The sequence below is a fragment of the Rhinoderma darwinii genome, chromosome 4 (assembly GCF_050947455.1).
Source record: "Rhinoderma darwinii isolate aRhiDar2 chromosome 4, aRhiDar2.hap1, whole genome shotgun sequence".
NCBI lineage: Eukaryota > Metazoa > Chordata > Amphibia > Anura > Rhinodermatidae > Rhinoderma > Rhinoderma darwinii.
In genome coordinates this window covers 161046079-161068803 of record NC_134690.1, presented here as the reverse complement: position 1 = coordinate 161068803, position 22725 = coordinate 161046079, and the positions used below count along the sequence as shown (strand labels likewise).

The following is a 22725-nucleotide window of genomic DNA, read 5'->3' as shown; positions in this document are numbered from 1 at the left end:
CAATAAAGGCCCTATTATGGCATGTGGACATCATAGAGGTGGGTCCACTGCTCAGGACTCCCCTCTCTAAACCAGAACGGAGAGCCGCTCTAAACTAGCAGGTCCCATTCTGGCGAACTCAAGCCATCCTTATATTACAAGGACGCCATTCATTTAAATGGACATCATGTAACACAACATTTCACCTACAGTGACCACTGCAGAAGAAATGTATTTTCTGTTGCTGGACAAAGGACCCAGGGTGACGATCTGATCGCCCCCAAGAGCTGCATTCTGAAAGGAGTTGTCCTTGAAGAGACAACCTCTTCATATATCAATTATATAAACAATAGGAAGATGGTCTAATTTTTTGCTTTTGGAGTAATACATACTCCTTCTCCATAATGAATATACACTACTCTTTGCTTTTTTTCTTTTCTGTGTGTTAGACATTTTATTTTCAGAGTTTATACTGTAAATGTTTAAATTCCTAATTCCAGTTGGTTTATGAAATCTTTCTGTTCTCCTTTAGCCGCAGTATACGAACTTGGGCCTGCTGAACAGCATGGAACAGCAGATACAGAATGGTTCTTCTTCAACCAGCCCTTATACGAATGAGCATGCACAGAACAGTGTAACAACACCTTCACCATATGCTCAGCCAAGCTCCACCTTTGATGCCTTGTCTCCTTCTCCAGCCATTCCTTCAAATACTGACTACCCAGGACCTCACAGCTTTGATGTTTCATTTCAGCAGTCCAGCACAGCCAAGTCTGCTACTTGGACGGTAAGCAAAATATAGTATACTTTTTTTGTATTAGTTATGACAATGCAGAGAGGAGACTTGCCCCAACCGGCCATAGCATTGTACTTTGTTCTCATATCATATTGACCTTTTCAATAAGGTTTCCTCCTATAATATCTGAAATATCTTTAGTGTTGCTCAGATTTAAAAGAGTTCTTCATTATATATGCAATCCATTCGGAAAGTCTTCAGACCCTTTCAATATTTTCACATTTTGTTACGTGCTAAAGTAAAAAAAAATCAATTTGTTTTCTCATCATTCTGCACCCAATACACCATAATGACAGTGAAAACAGAATGTTAGTGATCTTTGCTAATTTCTTGAAAAGGAAAAACTAAAATATTGCATTAACATAAGTATTCAGACCCTTTACTCAGTTGAAGCGCCTTTGGCAGCGATAATAGCCTCCAGTCTCCTTGGGTATGCTGCCGCAAGTTTTGCACACATGGATTGTGGGATTTTCTGCCATTCTTCTGTGCAGATCCTCTCAAGCTCTTTCAGATTGGATGGGGACCGTCGGTGGACAGTCATTTTCAGGTCTCTCCAATGATGTTCCATTGGGTTCAAGTCCGGGCTCTGGCTGGGCCACTCAAGGACATTCACAGAGTTGTCCCTAAGCCACTCCTGTGTTGTCTTGGCTGTGTGCTTAGGGTCATTGTCTTGTTGGATGGTGAACCTTCCTTCCAGTCTAAGGTCCAGAGCACTCTGTATTAGGTTTTCATTAAGAATATCTATGTACTTTGCTCCATTCATCTTTCCCTCAACCCTGACCAGTCTCCCTGTCCCAGCCACTGAAAAACACTACCACAGCATGATGCTGCCACCACCATGCTTCACTGTAGGGATGGTATTGGGCAGGTGATGAGCAGTGCCTGGTTTCCTATAGACATTACGCTTAGAACTGAGGCCAAAAAGTTAAATCCTGTTTTCATCAGACCACAGAATCTTGTTTCTCAGTCTGAGAATCCTTGCTTGTTGGCAAACTCCAGGCAGGCTTTCATGTGTCTTTTACGGAGAGGCTTTTTTCTGGCCACTCTGCCATACAGGCCAGATTGGTGGAGTGCTGCAGTGATCGTTGAACTTCTGGAAGTTTCTCCCATCTGCACACAGGATCTTTGGAGCTCAGCCAGAGTGACCATTGGATTCTTGGTCACCTTTTTCCAAGGCCCTTCTCCCCCGATTACTTAGTTTGGTGGGGCAGCTCTAGAAAGAGTCCTAGTTGTTCCAAATTTCTTCAATTTAAGAATTATGGAGGCCATTGTGCTCTTAGGAACTTTCAGTGCAGCAGAATTTTTTTGTACCCTTTAGATCTGTGCCTCCACACAATCCTGTTTCTGAGCTCTACAGGCAGTTCTTTCTTCCTCATTGCTTGGTTTTTGCTCTGATATGCATTGTCAGCTGTGAGCAGTTATATAGACAGTGCTGTGTCTTTCCAAATCATGTCCAATCAAATGAATTTACCACATGTGGACTCCAATCAAGGTGTAGAAACATTTAAAAGATGGTCTAGAGAAATGCGAGGCACCTGGAGCTAAAGCTCAAATGTCATAGCAAAGGGTCTGATTACTTAGGTCCATGTGAAATTTGAGTTTTTCAATTTTAATAAATTAGCAAAAATTTCTAAAATTCTGTTTTTACTTTGTCATTATGGGGTATTGAGTGCAGAATAATGGGGGAAAACGTTATAATTATTTTTTTTTTTTAACACAAAAACTGAAAGGGTCTGAAGACTCTCCGAATGCACTGTACAAGAAGCAATGGCCTTGGTAGTAGACATTACCTTCAATTACACCTTGATGTCACCTTATGTGTGGGTGTTGCTGTGTTATTACTGCAAACTGAGGAAGGAAAGATCGTTGAGCTGCTCACATAACAAGAAGTGAACATTAAGTTTCTTTGACAAGTTCACTGTGTCATTACTTCAGTAAAATTAAGAACATGTAATTAGTGATGCATTACTTATTCTACTCATGGTATGGTGAGACGCTGTCAGTATTCAGATTCCCATGTGCAACACTCACCTTGTCTCCTCCCATCTGCTACAGACAGACAAGACATCGGTGAATGTTCTACACCTGACATTTCTTCTCAGTCCACAAATTAATTATGCTGCCTATTCCAGAAGGGCAAAACTGCTTCTGCCTACTATTTGTTTGCAAACAGGTCCTATGATCAGAGATAACTTGTAGAACCTGTATCATGTGACACATGTTACAGCTATCAGGGTACTAGCTGAAATAATTTTAAGAAGCACTAGGTTGTCTATTCACACTCCCGACACTTCGGTAAAGTTTGTGTGGGACTTAATCGCTGCACAGCGCGATCTCGCGAGATCACGCTGTGAATGACACCATGCTGACAGCAAACTTTACCGGAGTGTCGGGAGTGTGAATAGACATCGTGTCCTGGCTGTAGGCAATGTCTATCCACTCTCAAGACGCTTCAGTAAAGTTAATATGGGTGTATGTGACAGCACAGCATGATCTCGCAAGATCATGCTGTGCTGAGTACAAATGGACATGAATGGAGAGAAGTGTATGACCCTGATTGGTCAGCGTCATACACTTCTCTTCACAACGTCCACTTGGTCAAAAGTTAAAAAACACCCAGTTGGGCATTAAGAAAGTAATTAGCATAAATCTAAAATTGCTCATAACTTGGTCAAAAACTATTGTTTTTCAAAATAAAAACCACTGTTGTTATCTACATTACAGCGCCGATCAGATTATGGGGGCAGTGATTATGAGGGAGGGGTCTGGGGATACAAATAAATAAATACTGACCTTGCCTCTGCTCATCTCCTCTTCTGGATCCTGACTTCAAAATAGAGCAGGCTGACAAAAACTGATGGGTGATGTCACCAGTTTTGTCCATGTGCTCTATTGTCATGGACTTGTGGCTGTCTACATGTGTCAGCACTGTCTTAGACTACCACCTCCCCCCTTGCCTATTGCCACTGGAGGGAAGCAGTAGTCTAAACTGCTCGGTAGCAGGGCAATCTCTGGTGGTGCAATACTATTCAGTACTGACATCATATCTAAAGTGAATGTTACACCGGACAGTTGTTATAATTTAATGTAAGTGTTATACATACAATTTCACTTCTTAATTTACATATTATTCCTCACACTTGATCTCTCGTCATTTGAGTTGTGTATATTCACGTCAATTTAGATACTGTATTTTAATGTGATCAAATTGAATGATCATGTTAATGGGGGAATCATCACAGTTCATTGTGAATTGAAAGAACTTTTGGCTATCATTTTACGTCTATGTTCAGCTTTATCGTCTATAAGAAATTAGTTCAGAAATTAGGGGTCTGAAAATGATTTTATTAGGGTCTGATACATTTGTTAAATAGTATTTTTAGGAGTAAAAATAGTTTGGCAAAATTGTTTGTAGCTAGGTGGTCACTCTTTGGGTATGTTCACACGGCCTATTTACGGACGTAAATCGGGCGTTTTTGCCCCGAATTACGTCCAAAAATAGCGCCTCAATAGCGCTGACAAACATCTGCCCATTGAAAGCAATGGGCAGACGTTTGTCTGTTCACATGAGGCGTAATTTACGCGCCGCTGTCAAATGACGGTGCGTAAATAGACGCCCGCGTCAAAGAAGTGACCTGTCACTTCTTGGGGCGTGATTGGAGCCGTTATTCATTGACTCCAATGAATAGAAGCCAATTACGTCCGTAATTGACGCGGCGTTCAAGCGTCTGCACATGCCGTTACGGCTGAAATTACGGGGATGTTTTCAGGCGGAAACATCCCCGTAATTTCAGCCGTTACGGACGCCCTCGTGTGAACATACCCTTTTTGTGGTCAAGGATAAAATAGTATGCCATGTTCTATATACTTTACATAAATTGCTTTCTTCTATTGTGTTCCTAATCTTTTTCATGTTCATATTGTTGTAAAACTCAACTTACTTGCATACAATTCACATCTTAAAGTGCAGCTTCACTCTCCTGGAGTTTAGAGCCCGTGGGAGCTATTAGGCTACGTGCACATGTTGCAAATTTTTCTGGGGAAAATACGTACCAAAACCACAGCAATACTCAGGAAATTCACAGGTAAATCCGCACCTAAGGCCCCATGCACACGACAGCAAAAAACCTCCGTTTTTGCGGACCGCAATTGCGGTCCGCAAAAACTGACCCATTCACTTTCATTGAACACTGACACCTTTCCGTAGCACTACGGAAGGGTGTCAGTGACATGGAAATGTTTCGGGAATTATGGAACATGTCCGTTCTTTCGCATTTTGCGGGCCGTGCTCCCATACTTTGTATGGGAGCACGGCCCGAAAATGCGTCTGTCAGTCAGCGGCCGGACGTGCCCGCAATCGCGTGCCGTGATTGCGGGCACGGTCGTGTGCATGGGGCCTAAGCGTGCGTTTTTTTAATGCATTTGTTGGTGCAGTTTTTATGCCTTTTTCGGCGCATTTTCATGCTGTGGATTTTGGTGCGATTTTCCACAGCACTAGGCAGATACAATTCGTAAGCGGAAATGCAAGATAAATTGAAATGCTGCGGATTCTAAAAAACGCACCGCAGGTCAATTTCCGTCCCGAAAAATACTGCCAAGTGTACATGAGATTTCCTGGAATTTAATTGACTATGCTGGTACTACATCACGCTGTGGATTTGCTGCACGCAAATCCCCATGGCAAAACCACACGTAATATGCATCGTGTGCATTGAGCCTAAGGCTATGTTCACACGCTGAGCCAATAACGTCTGAAAATACGGAGCTGTTTTCAAGGGAAAACAGCCCCTGATTTTCAGAAGTTTTTTGAGCAACTCACGTTTTTCGCGGCGTTTTTCGCGCCGTTTTCGCGCCGTTTTTTTGGCCGTTTTTGGAGCTGTTTTCAATAGAGTCTATGAGAAAATGGCTCCAAAAACGTCCCAAGAAGTGTCCTGCATTTCTTTTGACGAGGCTGTAATTTTACGCGTCGTCTTTTGACAGCTGTCAAACGACGACGCGTAAATTACAGGTCGTCGGCACAGTACGTCGGCAAACCCATTCAAATGAATGGGCAGATGTTTGCAAACGTATTGGAGCCCTATTTTCAGACGTAAAACGAGGCATAAGGGTATGTTCACACGCACTAATTACGGACGTAATTCGGGCGTTTTTGCCCCGATTTACGTCCGAAAATAGCGCCTCAATAGCGCTGACAAACATCTGCCCATTGAAAGCAATGGGCAGACGTTTGTCTGTTCACACGAGGCGTAATATACGCGCCGCTGTCAAATGACGGCGCGTAAATAGACGCCCGCGCCAAAGAAGTGACCTGTCACTTCTTTGGCCGTAATTGGAGCCGTTATTCATTGACTCCAATGAATAGCAGCGCCAATTACGTCCGTAATTGACGCAGCGTTCAAGCGCCTGCACATGCCGTTACGGCTGAAATTACGGGGATGTTTTCAGGCTGAAACATCCCCGTTTCTATTGAGGCGCTATTTTCGGACGTAAAACGCCCGAATTACGTCCGTAATTAGTGCGTGTGAACATACCCTGAGAGTCAATACACACGATGCGTATTACGTGCAGATTTGCTTACAGAAAAACCGCAGCGTAATACAGTACCAACATAGTCAATGAGATTCCAGGGAATCTCATGTCCATGCTGCAGTATTTTTCGGGGCGTAAATTGACACGTGGTGCATATTTTCGAAAACCGCGGCATGTCAATTTATCCCGTGATTCCACTTGTGAATTCTATCCCTGTAGTTCTACAGAAAAACACAGCAAAACCCGCAGTATGAAAATGCCGTGATTTACGCAGCAAAACGTAAAACCCTTCGGGTGCGTTTTTTGTTATTTCCTGCAGTTTTGCAGCGTATTTTCCAACCTCTCTATTTACCCATCTCTAATACATCTAGTGCCATGGTCCTCTATGTATTAGAACTCCCAGTTGATCATGGTATTTATATATTTTCTACGGCCAACTAACACACTTGAACGGACAATCTTTTTATTATTGCCACAAAAATAAGTTCACTTTTCCAACTTCTAACCTGTCAATAGAACAAAAAAAAAAATGGGTTCCACACCTATCTGTAGAATGGAAGGGCCCTCATGCCACACTGGTCTCTAGCTTCATGGTCACGATGTCGTCTTCTGACATGCAAATGAAAACCTTTATTCTAAAGTGCCATGATGTAATAGCTGTTTAAATACAAAGGGTCCAATTTCTACAGACACCTATACAAAATGATGGACTACTTATCTAGCAGGCTTGTGGAGCCTGATCATTACATATAATTGCCATATTCTAAATAAAACCCCACCCTGTTTTACTATAGAAAATGCGACTGCAAGCCTGGATTAAAACTGCTTTCAGCATATAAAAAATGAAATCACCGTGTGAAGGTGAACAATAAACACATTCCAAAGCCTATGGCAATATTCAATGACACTTACGGTTACAAGCCAAGTAGGGACTACAGACATCATATAAAATCTTTCTCAACTTTGCTAAAAGGGACAGATTATTGGATTAATGAATATGACAGAAGTTGGGATTTTGTCTGTCTCGTACTTTTGCTTCATAAATACTGTTAGCCAGTTGTTTAGAAAAGGCATTCGCCATGTATTTGCTTTTAGTTTTGTGCTTTTACGATGTTATTTTTTTTATCTGCTTTCTTTCATGTCAGCCCTACAAACTTCTTGGCAATAAGACAGGTGGTCAGAACATTAGATACCTGCTTTTAACTTGCCATAAAATACAAGCACCTGGTTTCTTGTCTGTTGCCAAGTAATAATTTAGAGATTTACCTCCTACCTAGGAGATGCTATCACTAGTGTTGATATCCTATTGTAGTTTCTTTCATTCTGTTTTGCTTGTGAAATTCTGAAAGGCCACACATGCAATTTATCATTTACTATCTTTCTAATTTCCTACATATAAAGTTAAAGTAGCGTCCAATGACAGTAGGTAGTCAATTAGACGTTTAGCCAGTATAACTATATTCCAATGATCTAAACTATAACTAGAAGTGCATTATTAAATAAAATAAAAAATCGTCATATGCTTACCCAGATTATTTCATTCCAGCTCTGTGGAGCAGTGGCCATCTTGCTTACTCCATGCTGGTGAAATGCCTCAATACACTTGCAGGCACTTCATTGTGGGTTGATACATCCAGATTTTCTGAAGAATCTCCTAATGAATGTAATAGGGCAGCTGTGCTTTACTAGGAATATGGCCCTTGCGCAATTGAGGTACCTGAATGGTGTGTCATACCCTAGTGATATCCTATCTCCTAGTTAAAGCCTAGTTCACATCTGCATTTGTTATTCCGTTTTTCTGTTCAGTCAGAGGAGCAGATCAAGGGAGTAACCGGAAGCACCGGTGCTGTTGCACCACGGACACCACCGGCAGCCGACAGAAACAATTGACTTTAATGGATTCCGTCAGGGTATCTGTGGTTTTACCAGGGACAATGGCGGAATCTGCGACAGAGGCCCCTAACGGAGCCTCCCACGCAGATGTCAACTAGGCCTAACTACTTTTATATGGTTGACCCATCTTCATCTATTATCACGATACTTGTTCCAGATGTGAACTAATTAAAAATCTTTATTTTATTCGGCACCTATTGATAAAGCTCAGCCATAAAGCTCAGCCTATTGTAATGGATATTTTTTTTTTTTACAATCTCTAATGGGAAGCGACACTAAGGAATGCCTCTATTTTGACCCTACCTGACTGCAGTATGAGCCTACATTTTGATAGAGGGTTATAGATCCTTGAAATTTAGAGACCCTTTTTAGTTGTAAGAACCTACCAAGGTGAGAAGTGACCACAATAAAGCCACGTTTGTAGAATATGTTTTGTAAGAATTCGTCAGGAGCACAACCCATATAATTTTGAGTTCCTTTAGGAAAGTATTTTATTCAACTATTAATAAAACCACTCCTCGGTTTTGCTGAAGGCAAAGAATACAAAATGATGTGTTTCAGAGATGATTGTTCTTGCTTGGGACAAGATGCAGCTTGTAGAAGAACATCTGCAGCCAGCCCGTTCTGTATGAGATGGGGCCAAGACTTGTTTGTATCCTGATGCCTGTCATAACATGCAGAGAGCAGAAAGAATACCTATACTTTTAGAGAAAAGAAATCATACAGTGCATATTGATTTATGTCTGGAAAATGAATGTGCAGTCCATTAGTCAATTGATTTGGCAATATCAACTGTGCTGTTTTTCTTTTGAAATAAGGTCACGTCGGTATGAGAACTTTGACTACTGTAGGCTATTAAACGAAGAGTCATAAGGTCAGGGACTTTGTATATAAAACACTTCTACGCAAGAAACATATTATTGTGGCTCAAGAGATCCACTTCGTTTAGGTCTGTCTTGGAAAACGGGAAAATATTTTATACGGTATGAATATCTGGAAATGTATGACAACCAAATGTAACAACTCCTTATATACTACCTCAAACAAAGGAAGATGAAAGTCTTTAAAGATATACCAAGTGTTTGTCCTTTTAGATGTGGCATCAGATTGGAAAGCACTGCGTATATGTTGGCGCTATATACATGAAGGAGATTATTATTTTACAGCTCACTTAAAGTAATAGTAAGTTTATGTTAGTGAATGGGTGGTATCGGTGCGGTTTAAAATCAGACACAACATGGGAATGACTTATTCTACAAAGATATGCTACAGTTTACAATAGGACGATGCCTTGGTAAAAAGACACATTCTAATGTAGAGTATGCAGCTGCATGTCTCTGGAAAACGGTCCGTAATATTATATACTTCCAAATGAATGGTTACGTTTTAGAGGGTCATGTGTGACCTTAAAGGGGTTTTCCCACGAGGGACGTTTATGACATATCCACAGGATATGTCATAAATGTCAGATAGATGCGGGTTCCACCACTGGGACCCGCACCTATCTCTAGAATGGGGCCCCCTAAACCCCGTTCTAGCTTTGTCTGCTATAGATGACTCCCGGCCACTTCCTAACTTTATGGGCGGGAGTAACAAAAACGCTGTTTCCGTAACTAACATTCAGTTCTATGGGGCTTACGAAAACAGCGTAGCTCAGCAAGCTATGCTGTTTTCACCTTCATGGTCGGAAATCAGCCGACACACACACAGAGGTAGAACGGGGTTTAGGGGCCCTGTTATAGAGATAGGTGTGGGTCCCACAGGTGGGAACCGCATCGATCTGACATTTATGACATATCCTGTGGATACGTCTTAAAAGTCCCTTGTGGGAAAATCCCTTTAACCCCTTCTCTCTTTGGCCACTTGAGACCTTCCTGAAAGAGCCTCATTTTTCAAATCTGACATGTTTCACTTTATGTGGTAATACCTTAGGAATGCTTTCACCTATCCAAGCGATTCTGAGATTGTTTTCTCGTGACACATTGGACTTTATGTTACTGCCAAAATTTGCTTGAGCCATTCAGTATCTAATTGTGAAAAACACCAAAATGTAGTGAAAAATGCAAAAATTAGCATTTTTCTAAATTTAAATGTATCTGCTTGTAAGACAGGCAGTTATAACACACAAAATTGTTGCTAATTAACATCCCCCATATGTCTACTTTAGATTGGCATCGTTTTTTGAATATTGTTTTATTTTTCTAGGACATTACAAGGCTTAGAACTTTAGCTGCAATTTCTCACATTTTCAAGAAAATTTCAAAAAGCTATTTTTACAGGGGGCAGTTCAGTTGTGAAGCGGCTTTGAGGGCTTTATATATTAGAAACCCAGAATAAGTCACCCCATTTTAAAAACTTCACCCCTCAAAGTATTCAAAACAGCATTTAGAAAGGTTCCTCACCCTTTAGACGTTTCACACAAATTAAAGCAAAGTAGAGGTGAAATATACAAATTTCCTTTTTTTTTGCAGAAATTCATTTTTAATCCATTTTTTTGTAACACAGAAGGTTTTACCAGAGAAATGCAACTCAATATTTATTACCCAGAGTCTGCAGTTTTTAGAAATATCCCACATGTGACCCTAGTGTGGTAATGGACTGAAGCACCGGCCTCAGAAATAAAGGAGCACCTAGTGAGTCTTGGGGCCTCCTTTTTATTAGAAAATATTTTAGCCACCATGTCAGGTTTGAAGGGCTCTTGCGGTGCCAAAACAGTAGAAACCCCCCCAAACGTTACTCCATTTGGGAAACTACACACCTCAAGGAAATTATCTAGGGGTATATTGAGCATTTTGACCCCACAGGTTTATTGCATAAATTATTGGAAGTAGGCCGTGAAAATTAAAATCTACATTCTTTCAAAGAAAAAGTAGGTTTAGCTAATTTTTTTCTAATTTCCACAAGGACTAAAGGAGAAAAAGCCACATTTGTAAAGCAATTTCTCCTGATTAAAACAACACCCCACATGTAGTCCTAAATGGCTGTTTGGACACACGGCACGGCTCAGAAGGGAAAGAGCGCCATTTGGCTTTTGGAGCTCAAATTTAGCAGGAATGGTTTGCGAAGGCCATGTCACATTTGCAAAGCCCTCGAAGGGACAAAACAGTGGAAACCATACACAAGTGCCCCCATTTTGGAAACTACACCCCTTGAGGAATTCATCTACGGGTGTAGTGAGCATTTTGAGCCCACAGGGGTTTTATAAATTTTATTAGGCATTGATTGGGCAGTGAAAATAAAAAAAATCCTTTTTCTTCAATAAGACGTAGATTTAGCTCAACATTTTTCATTTTCTCAATAAATAAAAGAAAAAAAGAACCACAACGTTTGTAAAGCAATTTCTCCTGAGTATGGCAATACCCGATATGTGGTCATAAACGGCTGTTTGGGCACACAGTAGGGCTCAGAATGGAAGGAGTGCCATTTGGCTTTTGGAGTACAGATTTTGCTGGATTGGTTTCTGGTTTATATGTTGCATTTGCAAAGCCCCTGTGGGACTAAAACAGTGGAAATCCCCCACAAGTGACCCCATTTTGGAAACTACACCCCTCAAGGTATTCACCTAGGGGTGTAGCGAGCATTTCAACCCCGCAGGTGTTTTGCAGAAGTGAAAATTGTATTTTTTCCATAGATATGCCAATATGTGGTGCCCAGCTTTGTGCCACCATAACAAGACGGCTCTCTAATTATGCTGTGTTTACCAGTTTTAGAAACACCCTACATGTGGCCCTAAACCTTTTGCCTGGACAATCGACAGGGCCCAGGAGTAAGAGAGTACCATGCGAAATTGAGGCCTAATTTGGCAACTTAAACCGTATTGGTTCACAATTGAAGAGGCTCTGATGTGAAATAATAAAAGAAACCACTGAGAAGTGACCCCATTTTGGAAACTACACCCCTCAAGGCAGTTATTAAGGGGTGCAGTGAGCATTTTCACCCCACAGGTCTTTTCCATAAATGATTGCTCTGTGGATGGTGCAAAGTAAAAATGTAATTTTTTCCCTAGATGTGACATTTCAGTGGGAAATATGTTGTGCCCAGCTTGTGCCACTGGAGACACACACCCCAAAAATTGTTAAAAGGATTCTCCCAGGTATGGCGATGCCATATATGTGGAAGTAAACAGCTGTTTTTAGCTCGCTGTAGGGCTCAGAAGGGAAGGAGCGCCATTTAGCTTTTGGAGCGTGGATTTTGCTTGGTAGTAGTTTTGTTTGGAGTTTTATTGGTGTTTCAGTTTATAATGTGGGGGCATATGTAAGCCGGGCAGAGTACATTAGGGGCATAGTCAGGTGGTATAATAATTGGGTAAACAATAAAATGATCCAAAGATGTGTATTACGCTGTGACACAATCCTTTCTGCACAGGCCGGTGTCGCACTGATAAACGTCCTCCCTTATCCCCCATTCGGTCCACACTCCGCACCTTTGCAGTTTGAGGAATTTTGCTGGGAAGTGTTATCCTGGTATAATACGGGCGCCCTCGCTTCCAGCAGATGTTTGGGCCATCCCCTTCCCGTTTCCCTAATTTTAGTGCCTTGATAATTTGTCTCTTGAAACAGAAGAAATGTTCCCCTCGGGCCGGCACAACTGCATATTTTTCTTTCCTGACTTATTGGAGCCTTAACTTTTTTTTTTCATAGACGTAGCGGTATGAGGGCTGTTTTTTTATGGGATGAGCTGTAGTTATTATTGGTAACATTTTGGGGTACATGCAACTTATTGATCACTTGTTATCCTTTTTTTTGGGAGGCAAGGTAATAAAAAAACAGCAATTCTGCCTTAGTTTTTTTAATGTTTTTTTTATACAGCATTCACCACGCATCATAAATTACGTTACCTTCATTCTTTGGGTCAGTACGATTCCGGCGATACCTAATTTATAGAACTTTTTTATGTTTTAAAACTTTTTGCACAATAAAATGACTTTTGTAAAAATAATGTATTTTTTCTGTCGCCAAGTTGTAAGAGCCATAACTCTTTAATTTTTTCATTCGACGGAGCTGTCTGAGGGCTTGTTTTTTGTGAGACGAGTAACAGTTTTTATAGGTACCATTTTTGATCACTTTTTATTTCAATTTTTGTAAGACAAAGTGACCAAAAAAAAGCAATTCTGCCATTATTTTTTAGGTTGTTTTTTTACAACGTTCACTGCGAGGGACAAATAACATAATATTTTAGATCTTTACGGATGCGGCAATACCAAATATGTAAGGTTTTAGTATTTTTTTGCAATAATAAATGACTTGATAAGGGTATTAGGGTGATCGTGTTTTTTGTTATTACTTGAAACTTTTAATTTATTTTTTACAACTTTTATTTTAACTTTATTTACACCTTTTTTTTACACTTTTCTTTAGTCCCACTAGGGGACTTGAAGATCCAACTGTTTGATTGATGTTCTAATACATTGCGCTACCTATGTATTGCAATGTATTAGAACTGTCAGTTATTCACTGACAGCAAGCCGATCAGGCTGCGGCTCCGGTCGGGGCCTAATCGGCTTCCGAAATGGCAGACAAGAGACCATTGTTAGGCCTCATGTTGCCATAGTAGCAGTCACCAGCCTTGCTTTCGCATGGCAGCCTGCCGATTTGCTACAAACCACTTTGCTGCAGCGATGGCATTGGATCGCTGCATCAAAGGGGTTAATGGCAGGAGTCGGAGCTAGCTCCTGTTCCTGTCGTTACAGCGGGGTGTCTGCTGTAACATACAGCGGACACCCACTGCTGATGACACCGGCTTAGCTTCTGAGTCGGAAGCTGAGCCGGCGCCATCTTGCCGATAGTACTGGAAGCCTTTTAGGCCCCGCCGCTGACCGGGACATAGAAGGCTTCCGTTGCTGGCAGACCGGGAGGTAAGTATTAGGACTCCGATTGCCTTTGCAGCCACCGGCAACCCAGTGATCACGTTCCTGGGGTGCCGGTGTCTAAAAATTCCTCACATGCTGCGATCTTTATTGAACGCAGCATCTGAGGGGTTAATCGGCCGGATCGGATGCTAGCTCTGGTCCTGGCCGATACCTCAGGGTGCCAGCTGTAACATACAGCTGTCACCCTGCGGTGATGGTGCGGGCTCAGCTCATAAGCCCGCACTATCACTTCGACGTAATGGTACTGCGCTTTGCGGGAAGACCTTCCCGATTGAGCCGTATATATCCATTGCATGTCGGGAAGGGGTTAAGGTGGCGCTCTGGTTTGGAGACACTTTGCAGCCAGGAATTGCAACATTGGTGTTCATACCGCTTATCTGAGCAGTCCATTGTTAGTATACAGGTATATGGTGCCTGCAGGGAAGTGATGGGCAATTTGAAATTCCTATTATCGGGCAACTCCTGCCTTTTAACCCCTTAGTGACCAGCCTATTTTAGGCCCTAATGACCAAGCAATTTGTTTTCATTTTTCTATAGTCGCATTCAAAGAGCTATAACTTTTTTATTTTTCCAGTCGAAAGAGCTGTATGAGGATGTGTTTTTTGCGGGATTAGTTGTACTTTTTAATGGCACCATTTTGGGGTACATATAATTTTTTTATTAACTTTTTTGGGAGGGGATTAGAAAAAAAACCTGAAATTCCGCCATTGTTCTATGTGTTTTAAATTCACGCTGTTCACTGTGCGGTGTAAATAACATGTTACCTTTATTCTATGGGTTGTTATGATTACCACATATGTCGAGGTTTTTTATGTTTTACGACTTTTGCACAATAAAAACACTTTTGAACTCAACTTATTTGTTTTTGCATCGTCGCTTTCTAAGAGCCGTATTTTTTTTCTCTTTCTGTCAATGTAGTGATATGAGGGCTTGTTTTTTGCAGGACAAGACGTAGTTTTTATTGATACTGTTTTGGGGTACATGGGACTTATTGATTAACTTTTATTATGACTCATTTGGGGGGCAATGGAAAAAAATTGCAATTTCGGCATTGTTCTTTGCGGGTTTTTTGTTTACGGTGTTCACCTTGCGGTTTAAATTACATATTAACTTTATTAATTGAGTCATTATGGTCGCGGCGATACCATATATATATGTGTATTATTATTTATATTTTACCCTTTTACTAAATAAAACCACTTTTTATAGATAAAGGTGGTTTTATTTAGTTTTTTTACTGTAATTTTTATTAATAATTTTTATTTCACTTTAGTTACTTATCTTTTTAGTCCCACTAGGGAACTTTACTATGCAATCTTTAGATTGCTGCTATAAAGCTTTGGTATACTTAGTATACCAAAGCATTATTGCCTGTCAGTGTAAATCTGACAGGCAATCTAATAGGCATACGCCCAGGGCAGACCTGGAGGCTTTTATCAGGCCCCCGGCTGCCATGGCACCCCATCGGAGGCCCGCGATTGCATTTGCTGGCCGCCGATGGGCTCCCTCCCTCTGTAAACAAGTTAAATGCCGCGGTCGCTATTGACCGTGGCATTTAACGGGTTAAACGGCCGCGATCAAAGTAAATTTTGCTCGCTACCATTGGAGCAGTAGCCCGGCTGTCATTAGACAGCCGAGCTCCAGCCTGCATGGGACACCTGTGTAGGACATAGACAGGGCCGCCGTGAAAAGGCGACGGCCTAGCCTAAGGCCCCTTAGTGATCGCCGTGAAAAGGCGTATTGAGGTTAAAGTGAGCAATCCAGTAAATAACATTACATTATTGTTTCTTGTACAATTCTCTTAAATAATATTTTAAAGTGCGTTCACACCAGCATATTTATCTATAACGTAGCCGTTACTTCTGTAATAAATTGCTTTTCCAAAGGATCCAAAGTGAAAATGACAGACTCCATGGATTTAAATGTGGTTCGCCGGAGTTCTTGTATTTTGGCAGTAAGAATAGAGCTAGCGACTGTTCTTTTCTTGCTGTCAATGATACCGGAAATCTTGAGGACAACCTCAATGATGCAAGTGTGAACAGAGCCTTAAACTGTAGCTTTTATTATTCAGCAGCTCTATTTTATGACTGATCAAGAAATATAGGTTTTACGGTACTTGATTTCCTTAAATGTCTTTTACTGTTCTTGTGATTTATTGTATTATCTCATTCTTGCTGTTTTTTGCAGTCTTTGTAGAGTACATGAGTGGGCTTTAGAAAACAATCCTCAGTGAATGATGTCAAATGTTTGTGCTTTGTTAACTTTATTACATGTTGATTTTAAAGAAGTCATGCAACACATTTGGGCTTGGTACCATGCATTGTTCAGGTCGTTTTCTTTGCCATAGGCAAGTACACATTTCTGGCGGGCCCACCTACTTAATGTTGCCCTACATTATTACCAGAAATGTCTAGACAGACGTAAGGAACCATAACAAGGGAGGAGTATTAAAGTGCATTGTAGAGTTAAGGAAAAAAAAAGAATTGATATGACAAGCCATTCTGCGTTTCATAGCTTTTAAAGTAGCCTTGAATTCTAAATGCTCATTACATTATATAAAACCACGATGGGGAATTATTGAATCAAGAACGCTGTCAAATGTAATAATGGATTGTGATGCAGGAAGAATGTAGAAACCTACATGAAGTACAGCTTGCCGCTGAGACTGAGTGAATAGAATAGGGATGTCGGTTCTCTTTATTTTTCAGATGCATATGTAATCCCCTAGTAGTCTGTAGTAATGTGTCGCACATGCTGGAAGCCTTTTACCCACACATAGTGGCAGCACTGGGGTCTTCTCAATGCATTTTTCCTGCATCGATTACTTTTATTGCACTAATGTGTCACTATGCACATTATTTGTATATTATGTCAGCTAAAAAAATGAAAGTTGCTTATTGTGACCATTTTACTCTCCTAAGCATGATTCTAAATGTGAGCATTTTCATTATATAAACTCTGAGACCATTATTTGGTGAATATAATAGAGTAATAAATGAAATACAGTAGCAGGGTTGAGCGGTAAGGTCCGTGCACACATGCGGTTTTTGCTTTATTTAGGCCACCGTGGCATTTTACTGTAGCTACATCCTGTAACATACTGTACTTGTGAACAGTCCTATTCACAATATGCGTTTCAACGCTGCAGGATGAAGAAGAACTGGTGGAGAAGTTAGGGGGCTGCCTCCAAGGGAAATTTTTGTCCATTGAGGGAAATTGTACCTGTCAGGAGCCACTATAGCAAATCAGTGCTTCCCTGTTAAATGGCAGTATGAGCTGATGAACCCTGCTACAGATGCGTAGTAGGGCGGCAGCCGGAACTGCAAATTTGTTGAGGGGATGGGGGAAAAAAGGAGTATATGTTATATAGAAGAACATTAAAGTGTAGCTAAACGTTTGACAAACTTCTGACATGTCATAGTGACATGTCAGAAGTTTGGATTGGTGGGGGTCCGAGCACTGAGACCCCCACCAATCGCTAGAACGAAGCAGCTTCTCCCACCTTGGCTGCCTGGTTTTTATGCATGCTGAATTTACGACATGCTTGTGATTTTGTAGAGTTTTTGTATGTTTTTTTTCTTATATTAGCTTCAGTTCAGGAAAATATGACTTTAAAGAAGCATTTGGAAGCTACAATTGTGATTTTTATATGCAGTACTGCAACGCAGCTTTCCATAGAATCCGTTCCAGGAACATTTCATAGCTAACCACTGCATAAACTGTCCCAAAAACTGTGTCATTTTCCATGCCCTTATTGCTGCATTATACAGTCTTATGCAGTGAAGGAAACTTATAGATCACCTAGAGCAGCTTTTCTTTAGGACTCACCTAATTTGTTAATGAGCCATTGCTTTCTTCATAGAAAAGGGGAAGGATTTAGTTACTGATGTACTGACAGCATCACTGTCACAGTGGTATTCATTGAACCTTGAGACATCTTACCGATCAAGTATTAGATATCTTTGTGTATGTGCAGCTTAAAGGTGTCCCCTGTTTACCAGTGAGTTATAGTTCTACCTCTATAAAGTGATGCACACGAGTTGAGACATTACAATGGGCGATTGTGAGCATTGTAGAATAGAAAGGTTCCCATGCAATTGGTTCGTATAGTCTAAATCGTGATTGCAAATCTTTTGACATAAATGTTGATTATACAGTCGTTCAAAGGTCTTGTGAATTAACTAAGGTGGCTATGAAAATCCACCTATATTTAGTGGTCCTCATTGCCTACTGAGCCATGACACCACAATTTCGTAGACTGGATTGCAAAATGAAATAATGGCTACATGTAAATTCTCATCCTATGGCTCCGTCATGATTGGCGTTGCAGAATCATCACAGAAATGTAGAGAATATTTTTACTGGCTTAGTTATTTAGCAAATGTTCAGTTATTCTATTCCTCTCAAAAAGAAACAAAACTTACGAATAATTCTCTCTTCACTTTTTTATCCAATTTGTTGGAGCAGTGCCACGTAGAGTAATGATGAATATGTAAAACGAAACAAATGTTTAACTATGTGAAATGTAAAAATGTAAAGCCCAGATAAGCATGTTTGTGTGTGCGGACTGCAGATGAGACAGATTTTGAAGACAAAGTTTGAAGACATGACGATACTTGTGAAATATGCAGAAGGCAAGACCAGAGGCGCCGTAAAGCTTGATTACTGTATAGTGCGCAGTCGGGACTTGTCTTTCTCCTGTGGCCTACAGCATTATGTAGAAATTGGGACGCTGAGACTCGTTCCAAAATGCTGCCTGATCAGACCTGCCCATGTTGGGAAAAGTGTTTGAAGTAAACAGGGGAATTACTCACTCTATAATGATGTGTTTTACTGGCAAAGATAATACTTTGAAAGACTTATAGAAATGATATTATACTGTGATAAATTATATAACCGAGAACTGGAACAAGCTTTCCACACCTTCTGGAGCATTCTCAAGTATTGCTATAGAGTATTTCCTTAAAGGAGATTTTTTTTTTTTACGTGCCCCTAAAAAGACATTGCACAATAGATGAATTTGTCATAAGTGAATGTACCATGTGTATGTGAAATGTGTTTTAACTGGTCAGACCCCATTACCCCTGGGAGGAAGTGTCTAGTCAAACAACAGTTTTTGATTACAAAAAATCCTTCCGGAAACTAATAAGAATTAGGTTGTGGATTATCTTCCTCTGTGCAACTGATCTTAGATCTTCTTCCTCTTGTTTTTGTTTCAATTATGTTCACAGATCTATGCTTTGAAAATGTGTAGGATGCTTTTAAGAAGAAACATAATCTTCTTATTGAGTTTTCAGACTCCAATTTTATCTTTGAAATCTAGACAATCTTTAAGAAGGGAACGATTATACTCGCTTATAGGGGTTTGAGTATAAGTAGTGTTGTTTATATGATACTTTTATTTTAATTTTATTTAAATTGCCTATAGTTCATGAAAATGTCCTCGAACTGTTTATCTATGTGTTCCAACAAAAACTGGAGAAAAAAGTGGTCTTATAAAAGCTCTGGGTCTGACATCTATATTTTACACAAAAACGGCATGTTCACTGTACATATATTCATACATATATCATATATCGACAGCTCAGCCATGCCTACAATTTTAAGTGTCAGGGCAGTCGGCATCATAGGTGAAAAATGGAGTCTAAACGATCATATTTTTGGACCAATCTACCATTTCTATGTCTTACCGCATTTGATGGTAAATATATTACTGACAGTTTTCCAGAGACTTACAGCTGCACACTCTTTAAATTTTTCTTTTCACCAAGCATTCACATGACAAGATAGATTAAAAAGAAAAACATTTCTTACAAAGCGTCTACTTAATGAACTTGAAGCATAATATTTTTTCGTATTATTTGAGATGTCTGGTTTATGTATTAAATAACTGCTGTTAGCCTAAGATGTCAGTATTTTATTCATTTTTCAATACATAGGATTAATGACCCATAATAAGCTTGACAAATGTGCTTTACAGATTTGTCCACACTTATCTTTGTTTAAACTTGGTAAAGAACTCCAATTTCTCATATAAACCATTTCAATACAATATCCCGACATGCTAGCAAAAACCTTGACAGGTTGCAACTCACATCACAACCACTGGGTGGCCACACATATCATAGGCCTCTCATGACAGAGTATCGCAAAACATGTTTTGTTGTTTGGTTTTTTTTGCTTATTTTTATAAGTTAGTCATCTCGCGTCACACTTCTCAGGATAGGTTGAGATAAGAAGAAAGGTATGGAAAGACTCATCTGTATGTTAAAACTAAAGGGGTTGGTGCGCTAAAAATGTTGCTCACTGTCCACATTTAAAAGTTGTTTCGTTTCACTAGCCCTGCTACGTTCTTACCAAGAGTAGTAAATCTAAGGGTATGTTCACACTGAGTTTTTTGCAGGCAGAAAATTCTGCCTCAAAATTCCATTTGGAATTTTGATCTGCCTGCACGCCGTTTGCCGCGTTTTTTGCTAGTGGCAATTGAGCTCCGCGGGCAAAAATGGCGCAAAATATGCTTTCTCTGCCTCCCATTGATGTCAATGGGAGGTCACAGATGTAAACGCCCGAAGATAGGGCATGTCGCTTATTTTTCCTGCGAGACGGTTTTTCCACTCACGGGAAAAAAACGCCATCACCTCCCATTGAAATCAGTGGGAGGCACTTTCGTCCGTTTTTTGGTGCATTTACCGGTGCAGTTTCCGCATCAAAAAACGTGGAAAAAACTCAGTGCGAACTGACACTAAAGTCAACTCTGCTTTTGAACAAAAATGTTTAACAATCTGCAGTTATAATCTACATAAAATGTTGGGCAATTTTTAAAATAGTTTGCTTTACTTATACTAATGAGTTACATAATATTTTCTTTTCCTTACACATTCAGAGCTATATTCCGAATTCTGCTGGTTTCCGGTTATCAGAGGGGCAGTGCATTATGGAAATGCAGATGCAAGTTACAGAGCCAAGCTGTTAGATCACTTGACTGACAGCAGAGTGGAGACAGACCAGTGTCAGTTTCCAATGGCAACCAACAGAATTTTGAAAACCGTATTGTAAATGAATGCAGAAAATGATCTGACATCTCTCAAAATTGGTACAGAAAAAGTAAAGCAAAACTTTTGTAAATTTACTGAACTTTTTATGTAGATTTGAATTGTCGTCTTTCTAGAATTATGCTTCCTATTTACTGTGCCAAGTTACGTTAATTATTTTCCATCAGGTTTTCGTTGCTTTTTGGTGGTCAAAACTGCATAGCATTCTGCACTGTTCTATCCAGTAAAGGGAACTGGCCTAGTATAAGTTGTGGGGGGGGGGGGCAAAAATGGCTCCTATTGGTTCTCTATCACATCTGTCATGGATTCTGTATAAAACAAGACAGATAAAGGCTCTGATTACAGAAAAAGGATATGTTCACTATGGCACCGAGGGCTGGCCAAGGACTGTTATCTGCAGTTAAGCCTCCAACATTGCCTGTGTTGTTGTAAAGTATCAATGCGACTACTATATACTGTACACTGAATGGCCAATTTATTACAGAGACCTACCCTTTCACAATTGGACATTCCCTGCATTGAAATTAGACACGTGACCCCAGAGTACAGCATAAAATCAAGTGAGCGCGTTTTCTTTGGATCATTTTCAGAGTGAACACACATCAGGGTATGTGCACACGAGAACTGGCTTTTACGTCTGAAAAGACAGACTGTTTTCAGGAGAAAACAGCTGTGTCGTTTCAGACGTAAAAGCTCCTCCTCGCATTATGCGAGGCGTCTTTGACGCCCGTAATCTTGAGCTGTTCTTCATTGACTTCAATGGAAAACGGCTCAAATTACGTTTCAAAGAAGTGTCCTGCACTTCTTTGCCGAGGCAGTCATTTTACGCGTCATCGTTTGACAGCTGTCAACCGACGACGCGTAAACGACAGGTCGTCGGCACAGTACATCGGCAAACCCATTCAAATGAATGGGCAGATGTTTGGAGCCGTATTTTCAGGCGTAAATCGAGGCATAATACGCCTCGTTTACACCGGAAAATAGGTTGTGTGAACCCAGCCTTAGTATTGGATAATCGACCAGTCTGAGCGACTTCGAGAAGCCTAGCCAGGACCAGTATTTCAAAAACTGCCAGCCTTCTGAGGTGTTCTTGTGCAACAGTGTCCAGAGTATATGGAAAATAGTGTGATAGAGGAAAAATATTCAGCAAAAAGGGATCCTATGGACGTCCGCAACTCCTCAATGAAAGGGGTCAGAAGAGGATGTCAAAAATCGTTCTGACAAACAGTCAGTGCAGAGTCAAGCAAATCGCAACGCTGGTACTCCAACGAACGTGTCCGAACACACAACTTGGCGTTACTTAGTACGGATGGACTATAACAGCAGACGACCTACGTGTTACTAGATAGACTTATCTAATAAAGATATACAGTGTCGATTGTCATTGATAAATACACAAAGCTCTGGCCGTGAGTCTTGACATTTTTAGACTACTATTTCCTCATGCATACACTTTAAACATGTTAGTTTTGAAATACACTACACTAAAATATTCTTAAGTCTTCCATGTGAACATGAAATCATATTCCTCGGTGTGGTAGATCTAATCCAGACACTACTGACTCACTTTAAAGTTCAGACTCCAGACTGACAACTCTTCCCCTGAG

The 22725-nt window shown here is 40.5% G+C and overlaps 1 protein-coding gene across 4 annotated transcripts in view; it reads left to right on the top strand.

Annotated features, from left to right (window-relative positions):
* TP63 (tumor protein p63) overlaps positions 1 to 22725 on the top strand; it is a 55808-nt gene that overhangs the window by 9446 nt on the left and 23637 nt on the right. For all 4 annotated transcript variants that reach the window (XM_075864075.1, XM_075864074.1, XM_075864076.1 and 1 more), the window contains exon 2: positions 512 to 766. In XM_075864075.1, coding sequence (XP_075720190.1) covers positions 512 to 766 — 255 coding nt within the window. The remainder of the gene's footprint in view (positions 1 to 511; positions 767 to 22725) is intronic.